Here is a 15,206-nt window from a genome sequence, read left to right on the forward strand (position 1 = left end):
ATGATTTTCTCAACCCAATCCACAATTTGGTAGGCACAAATGATGTCCCATAGTTCGTACGACTATTTATTGTCATATTGCTACTCAAGACTTCACAATTACACATAAACATTCATTCGAATCGTCCCTTTGAATGTTAAGCAACAATGGTGGGTTTAAGCCCTCCCTTTCACAATGGGAGTCATCTTCTAGCCCTAGACATCAATAACACACAACCAACACCAATCCCCGCCCCGATTTCGCCCAAACCCAACAACCCTAGTTTCACAACTTCAATCTTTAGAAACAAGTGAAAAAAGGAAAAGATTGTGCTTACCTCTTGATGTTATGAGATGAAATCACAAGTTTGTTTGAAGTTGCAATTGGGTTTCCTATGGAATTTGGGGAAAAAGAAAGGGAGGGATTCGAATTTTTAAAGGGGAGGGGAGAGGGAAAAGTGTGTTTGAGAGGGAATGGGAATGGGGGGGGGGGGGGGGGGATCTGGTTTTTAAAAAGAGATTTGAACCGCCTAACCACGCGTTGCAGGTCCAACGCGAAAGATTTTATTTTTTCAATAATCTCAGAGTGCGCGTTAGCACCGCGTCGCGGGTCCAACGGGGAAAATAAGCTGCAGAATATTTTCAGTTAGGCGTTGGCCCCGCGTCGCGGGTACAACGCGAAAAAAATAGCTGCAGAATATTTCCGTTCAGGCGTTGGCCCCGCGTCGCGGATTCAACTCATACATCAAACCTGGAACGAATTTCAACTCATTCTTGCTTGTTTTGTGGTCCTCCTCCTTCCCTATTCCTGCAACATGAACAAACGTGACCTATATGCACAAAAACGTTGGGTTGCCTCCCAACCAGCGCCTTAGTTAAGGTCGTGGCACGACACTTTTTGTATTTTTCTCATTTTTCATTTTTTTTACACGGGTTGCCTCCCGAGAAGCGCTTGATTTAACGTCGCGGCACGACGTAGGCTTTTCTCAAGCCTCTTCTAGATCGATGGAGGACCTCGCGCGGTCAGTGGCCTCCCCGTAGTAATGCTTCACTCTCTGCCCGTTCACCAGGAATGTCTCATCCGAGTTGGGTTTCTTTAGCTCAACCGCTCCATGTGCGGTCACACGAACTACCTCGAATGGCCCAGACCACTTACTCTTCAACTTTCCACCAAAAATCTTCAGCCTAGAGTTATACAGCAAGACTAACTGCCTAGGCTCAAAGTCACGAGATTGGATGTGCTTGTCATGAATTCTCTTAGTTCGCTCCTTGTACATTTTCGCGTTTTCATAAGCATGATAGCGAAATTCCTCCAACTCGTGCAGCTGCAACAGTCTCTTTTCTCCAGCTTGAACCATGTCTAGATTCAGCTTCTTGATCGCCCAATATGCTCTATGCTCGAGCTCAACTGGTAGATGACATGCCTTACCAAAGACGAGCTTATAGGGAGATGTGCCAATCGGAGTTTTGTAAGCTGTTCTGTATGCCCACAGAGCATCATCGAGCTTCAGTGACCAATCTTTCCTACTCACGCTCATAGTCTTTTCCAAAATCCTCTTGATTTCTCTGTTCGATACCTCCACTTGACCACTCGTCTGAGGATGATAAGCAGTCGCTATCTTGTGTTTCACCCCATACTTGAGCAACAATTTATCAAAGAGTCGATTGCAAAAGTGCGTACCTTGATCGCTGATGATGGCTCGAGGGGTCCCAAACCTTGTAAAAATGTTCTTTTTCAAAAATCTTGCCACCACACTAGCATCATTGGTGGGAAGTGCAATGGCTTCCACCCACTTCGAGACATAGTCTACAACAACCAATATGTACTTATTCCCCTTGGACGGTATGAAGGGACCCATGAAGTCGATACCCCACACATCAAATAGTTCAATCTCTAAGATGCCCTTCAAAGGCATTTCATGACGCTTGGAGATATTTTCGGTTCTCTAGCAGCTATCGCAGGCTCGCACAAATTCATGAGCATCTTTGAACAAAGTAGGCCAATAGAACCCGGATTGAAGTACCTTCGCAGCTATCTTGTCACTAGCGTGATGTCCCCCATAGGGTGATGAGTGATACTTCTCAAGAATCGCGGGGACCTCTTCCTCTGGAATACACCTTCTATCGGTGATCCGTGCCAACCCCCGTAGAGATAGGGTTCATCCCATACATAGAAACGACTATCATGCAAAATCCGCTTCTTCTTCTCGTGATTAGCACCGAGGGGGGAGGGGGGGGGGCTAAATCTCACTTACTATAAAGTTCACCATGTCTGCATACCATGGCACCTCAGCTGATTGAAGAGCAAAGAGTTGTTCATCAGGAAAAGTCTCCTTAATCGCCACTGCTTCATCTACATGTTCCCGATCTTCCAATCTCGATAAGTGATCTGCTACTTGATTTTCTGTGCCCTTTCGGTCAAGAATCTCGATGTCAAACTCTTGCAGCAGCAACACCCAACGAATAAGCCTCGGCTTTGCATCCTTCTTCGCAAACAAATAACGAACTGCAGTGTGATCAGTATATACAATCACCTTCGTGCCCACAAGATATGATCGGAATTTGTCAAAGGCGTAGACAACCGCCAATAACTCCTTCTCTGTGACAGTATAGTTCATCTGGGCTGCATCAAGTGTCTTGCTGGCATAGTAAATAGGATGAAAAATCTTGTCCCTTTTCTGACCAAGGACAACTCCCACAGCAAAATCACTTGCATCACACATCAAAATAAACGGCAGAGACCAATCGGGTGCGATGATAATAGGAGCAGACACTAACCTCTGTTTCAACTCATCAAAAGCCATCAGACAGGCTTCATTAAACACAAACTTCACATCTTTCTCTAAAAGCTTGCACATTGGATTAGCAACTTTAGAGAAGTCTTTGATGAACCGTCGATAGAAGCCTGCATGCCCAAGAAAATCGCGCACGCACTCCCGAACTGAAACGGGTGGTGGCAATTTTTCAATTGCTTCAATCTTTGCCTTGTCAACCTCTATTCCCTTGCTCGATATCTTGTGCCCAAGAACGATGCCCTCTCGAACCATGAAATGGCATTTTTCCCAGTTAAGTACTAAGTTCGTTTCTTCACAACGAGCTAACACGGCATCAAGATGGTTCAAGCAGTCATCAAAAGAATCCCCAAAAATAGAGAAGTCATCCATAAATACCTCCACATAGTTTTCCACCATATCGGTGAAAATAGCCATCATACATCGCTGGAAAGTACCTGGAGCATTGCACAAACCGAAAGGCATCCTCCGGAATGCAAACGTACCATATGGACACGTGAATGTGGTCTTCTCTTGATCCTCAGGTGCAATCATGATCTGGTTGTAGCCCGAATAGCCATCCAAGAAGCAATAATAATCATGCCCAGCCAATCTATCGAGCATCTGATCCATGAAGGGCAAAGGAAAGTGATCTTTTCTGGTGGCGTTGTTCAACTTGCGATAGTCAATGCATATTCTCCAACCAGTAACAGTTCGTTGAGGCACCAATTCATTCTTCTCATTCTCTACTACAGTCATGCCCCCTTTCTTCGGAACACATTGTACAGGACTTACCCATTTGCTGTCAGAGATGGGATAAATAATGCAGCTGTCAAGCCACTTGATTACCTCTTTCTTCACCACCTCCTTCATGATCGGGTTTAGTCGTCTCTGGCATTCAACACTAGGCTTGCTGTCTTCCTCCAATAAGATTTTGTGCATGCAAAACGAACTACTAATACCTCGAATATCAGCTATCGTCCACCCAAGGGCTCGGATTCGATCTCTTAGCACTCGTAACACACGTTCAACCTGCACATCAGTCAAATAAGCAGAGAGGATTACAGGCAATGTGTCTCCACTGCCCAGGAATGAATAGCGAAGATGAGGGGGTAATGGCTTCAACTCAAGAACTGGAGCCTCTTCAATAGATGGTTTCGGCTTCTTCCATGACTCTGGTCTGTCTAGCTCCTCAAACGGTGTGTTTGCTCGTAGATAAGCACATGAAGTGTCAAGAATGCTAAGACACTCCTCGACTTCTGCATCAATCATCAAATCCTCCCCATACACCAAAGCTGTCTCCAAAGGATCTCGCGAAGCTAGAAAGTGATCTAACTCTGCATTAGTGAGCTCGGGCTCCACCACGGAAATCATCTTCAACTCCTCATAATGGGCTGGAAGCTTGGTAGCTTTAAACACATCAAAAGTCGCCTCTTGTCCATCAACTGTCATGGACATCTTCCCATCTTTCACTCGGATCACAGCATCAACAGTAGCCAAGAATCCTCTCCCCATGATGAGAGGAACACTCTTATCTGCCTCATAATCAAGTATCACAAAATCAACCGGCAGAATAAATGGGCCTACCTTCACAAGAACATCCTCAATAATACCATCAGGATAAGCAAGAGATCGATCAACTAGTTGCAACGTAATAGTGGTTGGCCTAGGCTCACCCAAGCCCAACGTTCGGAACACAGAGGTGGGCATCAGATTAATACTAGCACCCAAATCACACAATGCTAGCCCAACTTCAATGTTGCCAATAGTAATCGAAATTGTGAAGCTGCCCGGATCTTTCAACTTTGGAGGAATTTTACTCCTCACTCTAGAACTGCACTCCTCAGTAAGTGCAACAGTCTCAAACTCTGTCCAACGCCATTTGTTCGCAACCACATCTTTGATATACTTAGCATATTTTGGAACTTCTTGCAAAAGCTCCACCAAAGGTATGTTGATGTGTACCTGTTTTAAGAGTTCAAGAAATTTCTTGCAAGCCGAATCTGCTTTCTGTTTCTGAAGTCGCTGTGGAAAGGGAGGGGGTGGTCGAACCACTTCCTCTACATGTTGCTCTGCGACTGTCTGCTTTGGTTCAGCTCGCTTAGCAGGGATAAGTTCTGCCTCTGCTATGTTCTTCTTTTTCGGAGGCACTTCTTCAAGCTCTCTGCCATTCCTCAAGGTGACTGCCTTGCACTCTTTTGGATTCTTCTCAGTATCACTAGGAAGAGCACCCGGTGGTCTGACATTCTGCATAAGAGCCATCTGCCCCATCTGACGCTCAAGCTCGTGAATAGATTTCTGCATCTCACTCTGAACTTTCTGATTTTGCTGCTGCGTCACTTGATTTTGAGCTATGAGCTGCTTCATCATCTCTTCTAAATTGCTAGCTGGCTGAGCTTGAGGTTGCTGATAATTGTTCGGCTTGTGGAAATCCTGCTTCCCAAATGGAGTGTTGTAATTATTTCCATAATAGTTTCCCCGATTTCCAATACCACGGTTCTGCTGCCCCACAAAATAGACAGACTCTGGATTCAATGGGCAATTGCTATAATCATGAGGCTCACCACAACTTACACATGCTGCCTGCTGAATATGTTGGACTGGTTGAATCTGCTGAGCTTGAGGAAACGCCCTCAACATAACATTAGTAAGAGTACTTATATCAGCTCGAATAGCTGCAACATCATCAACTTGAAGAACCCCAACAGCTTTCTGTGGTAACCCCCGGCTAGTCTCATGATACTCATGATGACCCTCAGACATCATCTCAAGGAGAGCTTCCATCTCTTCATATGTTTTGTTTAAGATCTGCCCTTGAGCTGAAGCATTCAACAAGGCCCTTGATTCATGGTTAAGACCTTCTACAAAATAGTTTCCAATGATCTCCTTTGGCTGCATGTGATGTGGGCAATCTCGCAAATAGCCCTTATACCTTTCCCAAGCATGTGGTAGAGATTCAGAATCTCTCTGAGTGAAATTAGCAATTCTTCCTCGCAGCTCCTTTGTTTTCTTGGGTGAGAAAAACCTGTCGATAAACTTATTTGATAATATCTCCCAAGAAGTGATAGAACCTGCAGGCAGATTCGTCAACCATTCCCTCGCTTCGCCAATCAGTGAGAACGGAAATAAGGACAGCTTCACATAATCATCGGGAACATCTCTATATTGGAAATTCTCGCTCAACTCCATAAACTGCATTAAGTGCTTATGCGGGTCTTCACTAGACTTACCCATATACTGGCACGTATGCTGCACCAGCCGCACTGTTCCTTCTTTCAGCTCGAAATTTCCAGTAATGTCAGGCCTAACAATAGCCTTAGCAATAGTCGCTAGACTAGGCCTAGCATAACTGGACAAAAGAATCCATTGTTCTTGTGCCCTCGCAGCTGCTCTTGCACCCTGTTCATCCCCGTTTCTATTTCTATCCCTTTCTGCCTGTTCAAGAGCAAGTCTCGCTGCTTCGTCAGCCATTTTTCTCTGTCTGTGAAAAGTTCTTTCGATTTCGGGATCAAGATCAACTAACGGTTTTCCTGAACTTCTAGTGCTTGGCATAAACCAGAGAAACCTGAAGTGACACAAGTAGAACAACGAAAAAAGTAAAGACTTGAATAGAAAAACAAACTCAAATTAGAAAAACAGTAAATTTTTCTAAGTCCCCGGCAACGGCGCCAAAAACTTGTTGCTCCCAAACGCACACGCAAGTATACGTGGTCGTACAAGTAATATAGACTGTTAAGTCCAGATATCGATCCCACAGAGACTTAGATTCTCTTTGTTAAACTAATTCAAATTCGAATAAAACTATTCAAGAAAGTGAAAATCAAGGTGTTTGTTGTAACTAAACTAAAACTGAAAAGTAAACAATTTGTGATGGGTGTTTTTGTGACTGAGAGTATTTTGACAAAGACTGTAAGATTTATCAGATGAGAGAAAGATCTAGGGTCATGGCTTTCGACAATCCAGTTGATCTTTGGACAATTCCACCTATTTTATTTCCTAGGTTACTAGTTGACGGGTTAATTATAACTTTATGATATTCTCTCGAACTACTCACAAGCCTGTAGATGTTACTATAACGCCTATATCTCTATGGTCATCAGAGGTAACAAGAACGCATTTAATTCTCCGTATTCAACTAAGTAGGGCTAAAGGGTATATCTCTATCCTCAGTAGCGAAACAATTAAATCGAACAAACTCTATTTATTCTTATTACGTACGTGAACTCTCTTTCTCAAGTCCAATTCACGCACCACAGATAGTGTCTAACTATTGGCCAATAATCAAACAATTAAGATCAAGAATAAATAAGCAACCCAAAATATGGAAAATTTAATATAGAATAATAGTCACCAAATCAACTATCATGTCTTTCGCCACAACCCTAGAATTAAGAAGTTTAGTTACTCATGATTCTCAATGAACACGAAGAATTCATGAATAATCTAGGGTTGAAGAAGATGAAAAATAAAATAAAACCTAGAGAGAAAGTTATAAGACGGCTTACAAGTCTTGGATTAATCCCAACACGTAATTGACAATGAGCAAAATATCTATTTATAGTTTAGGGTTGTTAACCAAATAAAAAGGGTCCTAATCCTACTTAAAATCGGACAAAATATGACATTCCCGCGTTACCCACGCGTCGCGAGTCCAACGCGGGGTCTTCGATGTGAATTCGGCCCTATTTGTGCTTCCGCGATGCGGGCTGAACGCTAAGTGAGAAAATTCTGCCGCAACTTGATTCTTCCGTTATGTCCACGCGACGCGGGCTTCACCCGAGTGCCATTTCGTGTTACATCCGCGACGCTTCGTGTGGCACATTTGTTCTCCGATTCTTCCGTAAATTCACCTAAGTGTCCAAAGCTTCTCTCGTTCACTCGTGTACACAAGATCACCTCCAGAATCAACCAAAACTGCTCGGTTTCCCATCGTTTGTCTTCATCGTACCTAGACACATGAAATATAGCGACATAAGCTCAAATACGACGATTTCATCATATATTAGGCAATAAAAGTCTTAGGAATGTGATGTAAAATGACACGAAACATGATATTTGTCCTATACTCCATTTTAGGGACAAAAATGCAAAAACGGAACATGAAATCCGCTCTTTTCCAATCATCTGTGAATAATTAATAGCTAACATACTGGAAAGTGTACTAACATTCCTACTTTTAAATTCATTTTCCGGACCTTTCTTAGTTATTCAATTGAAAGCTACATACAGAGCGGATGCTACTTTTGTTGGAGCCTCGAAGTAAGTCATTCCTGAATCTGAAAAACATTTGTTACGGTTTGCTTTTACGCGGGTTAAGGCATACAAGTTACTACGAAAATGTTGGTGCTCTAATTGGATTCTAATATTTTTAGAGTCGCCACCTAATTTATTTAAGGAAAACCGGATTTAAAGATTTTTTTCAAGCGAGAGAAAAAAGTCTTATTGGACCAAAGTTCCGAGGTAAGGGTTATTGTAATCCCCTAGGAAAGGTTTTACACACCCTAGTATTAAAGATCCGTAGTATACGGTTGACCAAGGTTTTCCGAAGATAATGTTATACCAATTTTAAACTAAAATCAAACCAAGTTTTGATTTTTTCGCCAAAAAAAGGGGGTTGATCATTATCTGAGTTTGAAAATAGTTTGACGACTTCCTAAAAATACTATGTGTTTTCCTAAGTTCTAACATGCACAAGGGTTTCATTATTTACATTCAGTACATATACATATATACACATATAATATATAAACTGAATTTGAAAAGAAAGAAAATTAAGCTGGTCCATTTTTACCCATGGATAGGCCTTCCTCATATTTGCTTCCCTTATCGTCTCTCGGACTCGATCAATGAAATGGTTTGACAGAAGGAATGACCCAAGCGGCTCGCAACATTTTCACATGTGAACACAACAACAAAAAAAGAAATTGATGGTTACAGAATAATTGTACTATCTCATGAGGCTAAGAAGAGATTTAAAGGCTATGTAAATACTAGAATGAGCACAAATACTAAGCCATTCATACATGGCCCATACGTGATATTGATGAATTTAACCAAAGATAACAAATACAGTTTTCTCAAAGCCCAAAAGGGGCAGACATAAACAAGCCCAAATAAATCTAAGAATAAAAAATAGAAACAAAAAGGAAACAAGTTGAATGATATAACATCAGAACAGGCCCATAAAAATAGAATTCAAAGAAAGGACAAATTCGACCCAAATTTAACATGAATACTCAATCTCTTAATTTTTATTCAAAGAGTATACATGGTATACTTCCTTGTATACACCATGGTGTATACAAGTCATGTATACTCTGCACACACTTATCATGGTAGCATGGCATCAATCACAGTATAGAGGAAGGCATAAATGAAATCTATCCAGTAAAAATAGGTTAGGATAATTCAGATAGTGACATGTATCCAAATTAAATACAAATTAGTATTATATATTAAGTCATTAGGACTCAACAATTTATCTAATTACATGTGTGTAAACAAACCAGTCTCAGACTTGTAAAGCAGATCCTAAAGATGGCAAACATAAACTAAACATAACTCAACAGACCCAAACGAATCAATAGCAAAAATCACACAGATTCATAATGTAAAATAAGATTAAACTGAAAAAATAACTTGGCTAAGCAGGTTTCTGATTATATCAGTTAGACATTATACTTTCTCATTCTCTTTGAACAAGACCAAAGTAGAGTTTATAGGAATGATATCTAAATGAGGCATCGTTCAACAAACTCAAGCTAGGCCAATAGCTTATGTAACTAGAATAGCTAGATTGAATCAACTATTTAACACAGCAAAGAGCCTTTTTAGGAAAAAAGAAAAAGCAAACAACTTGTGCCATTTTTTCCAGAATTTTCAAAACAGTTTGTAATAATTCTCTCAAGAGCTCTACAGATTTTTTATCTCTTAGTAGGGTCCCATAAGTTATACTCTATCATAGGGGAACCCCAAAGATATTGAGAGGAGGATGACTAGGCTGAGTTTGACAAGAAACTCAAAGCCTAGTCCTCTCTCTCTCAAGACCTGGGTAAGTCACACTTATGAGTCAAACATGCTCTTAAGTGACACATCTTGTTAATATATCCTATAGATCCTATTCCATTTATTCAAATGTGAATATTCTTGGTTATGTTCAAATTAAGTGCAGGTATTCAGAGCAGACAACAACAGATTCCCAAGGAAACATTTCACACAAAAATTTCAAACAGAGAGGGACATGGATACTTTGGCAGACCACAAGTGATTACCAACAAGAGGTTCAACACCAATACTTAATAAGGTAGTATAGGCTATCAGTTTGTTTTCAGACTAGATTCCAAAAGAAGTAACAATACACTTGTCGGTTCATATAGTGTAATCAAAATATTCACAAATACTTAGAGGAAGGAACCAGTTTCAAGCGCATAAGAAACACAGTCAATAAGCTACTGGTCTGTGGTTAATCAAATGAACATGTATGGCACCTTTAAGAAAAGTTACAAACTCAAATTAGTGAACATGGTTTAGCTATTACTAACACACATGCCCTACTTAATCAACTATAACCCATGATTTATCAAACTTGAGTGAAATAAAATAAAGATTAGATAGTACTAGGCAGTCTATTAAGTGTGTGAGCGTGATTAAAGAAGATCATGAACTAACTAGCCCTAAAAACAATCAAGCAACATGATTTATTAGACTATAGGTCAACTGATCTCAAAGCAGGTAAAACATTATTGATATGATCAATAAAAACTGTAAGCCACACTAATCTGAGAGAAGTACTCACTTAGACATGATCAACAAAGATTATAAGTTCTCCATCCAAACTAAGCATATAGGCATGATGATCAGAAACCACAAACACTTAGTCTTAGTTAAGCACATAAGCAGGATTAGTTAACTATTAATCTAGACTGATAGTGATAAAGCAATGTAAAATTCTAACTAGACAAACATGATTGACACTGGACAGCCACAGAATCATACCAAAACAAAACTTTAAACTAAGTTTAACTAAGCCTAAAAGACAACACAAAACAAAAAATGATTCACACAAAAAACAATCTAAGGCACAGAATAAATAGAAATTAACTAAAGGAAAGGGGATTACCTTTTTTGAGTGCAGCCTATGTCGAGTTTGAACCTTTAGAGACCCTTTTTGCTCCTTAGCCTCACAACTCAGCCACATAAACAAAGAACAAAATATTTAAAATTTTAACTTAAACCGAAATTCAAAGTTTCAAAGCAATCTTGCCAAAACATAAGAAAAAATTGAGATTTTTAGGCGAATATCTCTGTGTCTAAGTGAACTATTGTGGTCCTTTATATAGAAATGTAACGACCCGTTTAGTCGTTACTGTAAAATTCCGAAAATATTCGCAACCTTGACATCCTGGACCTTTTCAGTTCGCTAAGTATTTCTGACGGACATATAGCCTAGCGGGACCCGTTTTACGGGAAGGAATTAAAATATCAAAATTCAGGTCGGGGACCTAGTTAGACCGCCCCAGCGCTGGGATGACCACCACAATGGTCACCCTCCAACGACCCTAACCCCGCTGAAGCATAGGTAGGGTGGTGGCATCAGGCTGCTGAAACAGCATGGTGGGCACTGAAGTGTCGCCGCTAAAGCGGTGGGTCGACCGCTATAGCGGTGACGTGCAGTAAATTTCCCTATTTAAGTGTTCATTTCGGGATTTGACCCCAATTTCTCAAAACCCAGAAACTCAGCGCCCCTCAAGCATTTTTGGGAGTTCAAATTTAGATCTTCTTGGTAAGGGTAATCTTCCTAACCTCTCCTAATCTCTTCTTTCACTTAACTAATTGTTCCTAAATTCTTCTCCTAAAAGCAATGAAAATGGGTGTCACAAATTTCTAGGCTTAGAAGGTCAATTGATTAGCATCTTCTCACCATGGATCAAATTAGTTCAATCTCTCATGTCTTCACCCTAGAATGGTTACTAACTTAGATCCTCACCTTCTTCCTAAATTGTAAATGGGTTCCTTCCATGAATTTTGAAAATGGCTTTCTAAGGAGTAGAGTTAAAAATGGTGACTTTACTTAGCTAGTAGCTTAAGTGGTTGACTTTATTCATGAATGGAGGTTAATAAATCGCTTAGGTTTATGATGATGGGAAGAGAGTTCATTTAGTGATAAAGGCCTCGAAAATCTAGAAGAAGTCTAAATTTCCAAACTTCCCTTATCAATCCGGACCTCTTATAGGTTCTCTAATAGTGATTCCTATTTTTGGGTCTCGTGATGGTTCTAAGTTCCTTCATGCAGATTATGACGTGATGAATGAATTGAATATCTACGGATGTTCGTGGCACCCGCTCGGCCTCGAGGTAGGTTACGACTTCCTTTTGGTAGACACCGGTTAGATTTACATATTCATGTATTAGAAGGAACAGAGAATGCATGCATAGGAATTGGAGATTTCTGATGGATTCTTAGGATGGTACTGTTATGTGATATATGTGTTCGGGCTTGTGGCCGGTAGATTCCCTAGGATTCTTGTATTGGTTTTTCGTGAATATCGGTGGATTTTTTGTGACTTGAAAGTAGTCGTTAGTACTTACTTTTCTGTGTTCCTTGGTGAGAAATTTTCGTAAGATGCGCCTAGTGGGTTCTATGTTAGAAAGAGTGGATCTTAATTGGTATTGAAACGGATAAAATGTACCAACGATCGTGAATTGATTCTAGACTGGGTATTAGTGATGTCTTGTAAGTAGAAGGTGAAATTATCATGTATTAACGTTGATAAGCAGTAAAAGAAGAGAGGTAATATTGTGTTGCGACTTGATTGTTCTATTGTTGTTGTCTTGATGCCATGTGATAATAGTTGATATTGGGGACTATTGTTATATCTTGATCATGATACTGTAGTACCTTACTTATTGATGTTTGATACGAGGAGTGTGTTTTTTATGGCTTGTGTAGTCTTTCATGATATGTTTGGCGTACCCATGCTTGGTACTTGTGATATTTATCTGATTATTGATGTTGATTCATACATTGCACGCATTCTCATCTTTTATGATATATTGTTGATACATTGTTGATACTTGAGGAAACACTGTGATGAGCAGGGCTCAGTTTCCATGAGAGAGATGTGAGAAGTCCGATATTCGATGGTTGTCCCGGAATCGTGGATTTAGTGGAGTGATGTGAGAGTCTAATATCCAATGGTTGTCCTGGAATCGTAGGTTGAGTGAGGTACATGGACTTCGTGGGCCCCCCATGGGTTGTGCTATAGGGACGTCGGTACTTTCATTTGGAGTACATGTGTACACAGCATTGCATTGCATTTGCATTCATACATTATTGCATTGCATTGCATTATGGCTTATATTGTGATGATCTGATAATTTCTTGCGTTGTTGGGTTTCGGATGGGATATATTGAGACTTGAATCGATTGGGCTTAGTTGCTAAACCATAGGCCATGATCTTGAATTATCCTTGTTGGCTATTCTTTGTTCTAGTTATATATGTTGGGTTAAAAAAAAAATTAGGTGAACAATGGTTATCATAATGGCGAGTTGACTTCTATACTAAGATTGAATAGCATAATGATATTTGAGTTGCGAGACTTGTGTGGAATTGCCTAGTGTCTGTTCGATAAGAGTTAATTGATCTAAGAATCTTAATGATATGACGAGTGGTAGATAATGTGCGTCGTGGATCTAGTTACTTATCATGCCTATTTGCGAACTCTTTTACTGATATGTGCCTCTAACCATTATCGGCCTATAATGCTTACTCAGTACATGTTGATTGTACTAATACTACTCTTGCTACGTCTCTTTTTGAGGTGTAGAGTGTTTCAGGTGATTGATTATTGACATGTTCGGAAGATGCACGGTGCCTATCTTGAAGGCCTCCACCCACTTCATTCCGGGAGGGAGGTTGGGTCTTAGAGTTATTATTGCATTCTGGATTTACATTAGTCGCTCTTGTACTAGTCTAGACCAGGTCATGGGAATGGAATGAGTCTTTGTAATTATTTATCCGTTGTAATCACTTCCGTAATTTAGATTATTTTAATTATTTGATTTCCGCTGTTAATTATTTACATATTGAAGCAAATGAATTTGTTCTTTACTTGGAAAATGTGTTATTTTTTATTGAGGATTCGCCTACCGAGGTAGGAATGGTAGGTGCCCGCGCGATTCTTAATTTGGTCGTGACAAGAAGTCCCAAAACCCAAGACATTTTACAACATCTCAGAATAGGCCTTTGCTTCACAAATTAAAGGCCATGATTTACTTATGCAACATATCAAAGGTCAGGATCGATAAAATATTGGGTCACTCCACTTGATTCTTCACGAACCAATGAAAGCCTAGTATCCAAATCATAAGAAAACAAAATCAATTAAAGAAATTTAGGCTAGCCGTTTGAAAAATGCAGAAAAAGTGAAAAAGAAAGGGAGATATACCATGTTTAGGGATCGTTCAACGATGGTGTGAAGAAAGAGGGTAAGAGCAATTAATGCTGGTAAGAGCAGTTAATGCTCTTACCCGAAAAATGCTAGCACAGATTGAGGCGAGGTGGGGTTGCCTGATACCTTGCCATTTTCGGCAACTTTGTGACGAGGAGAGAGGAATTCTCTCTTAGGCAACGCTAGGGTTTTCCACAAACCTTTGTGCCTTGTTGAAATGGCTGAAAAGGGTCGTTTGGCTTATATATTTCGCGTTGTTGGGCCAAGTCGAGTCTAAATGGAGTGGGCTCGACCAACAAAAATAAAATGACATGGGCCTGATTGTATGTGTATATATATATATATATATGGGCGGGGCAAATATGCAAAATTTAACAGGTAGCCAATTTAAACAATGTCCATTAACTGAACATTTTAATTATGACCACGTTATAACTAGTTAAAAGTTAATTTTGCAAAAAAAATGACCTTCATTGAATTAAGCTATGAAAGTTGCTATTTCAGTTGTGGCCATAATTAACTAACTTGCCCACTTGATTGAGTTAATGGCATGACTAATTATGCAAAAAGACATAATTTGCAGTTATGACCTTAATTGATTTAAACCATGAATTTGGTTGTTTCAATTATGGTCAAAATTTAAACTAGTCAAATAATTAAAGGCTAAGTTTGCAATAATGACCTCAATTATGGAAATTGATTTTCAATTGGGCCATAATTGGACTATTAGTTGATCATATCAATTATAGTCATTTAATGGGTAATTACATAATAAATCACAATTAAACACTCAATTAATTATGATAAATTCTAATAAATTGATTAAACAAGAATTGAGGGTAAAATGATTAATTTATTTAATTAACCAAATTCCTTGCATTAAACAGAGTAAAATGCTTGCAAATTGACATTTTGACAATTTAGACAATTAAGTAAATAATTGTGGTAAATTTATGAAAATGTGTAAATTGATTTATAAATGATCTTATAGTAATTATAGAAGTT

At 39.6% G+C, this 15,206-nt stretch overlaps 1 protein-coding gene across 1 annotated transcript; it reads right to left on the minus strand.

Annotated features, from left to right (window-relative positions):
- Nucleotides 1-877: 877 nt before the first annotated feature.
- Nucleotides 878-7,679, minus strand: LOC132031536 (uncharacterized). The gene is given in 6 exon segments (XM_059421531.1): nt 878-1,931; nt 2,058-2,121; nt 2,124-2,214; nt 2,216-2,973; nt 3,073-6,314; nt 7,600-7,679. Coding segments are annotated over 6 exon segments (5,202 nt in total). The 3' UTR covers nt 878-964.
- Between the last annotated feature and the right edge of the window lie 7,527 nt (nt 7,680-15,206).

The sequence above is a fragment of the Lycium ferocissimum genome, chromosome 9, assembly GCF_029784015.1.
Source record: "Lycium ferocissimum isolate CSIRO_LF1 chromosome 9, AGI_CSIRO_Lferr_CH_V1, whole genome shotgun sequence".
Classification (NCBI taxonomy): Eukaryota; Viridiplantae; Streptophyta; class Magnoliopsida; order Solanales; family Solanaceae; genus Lycium; species Lycium ferocissimum.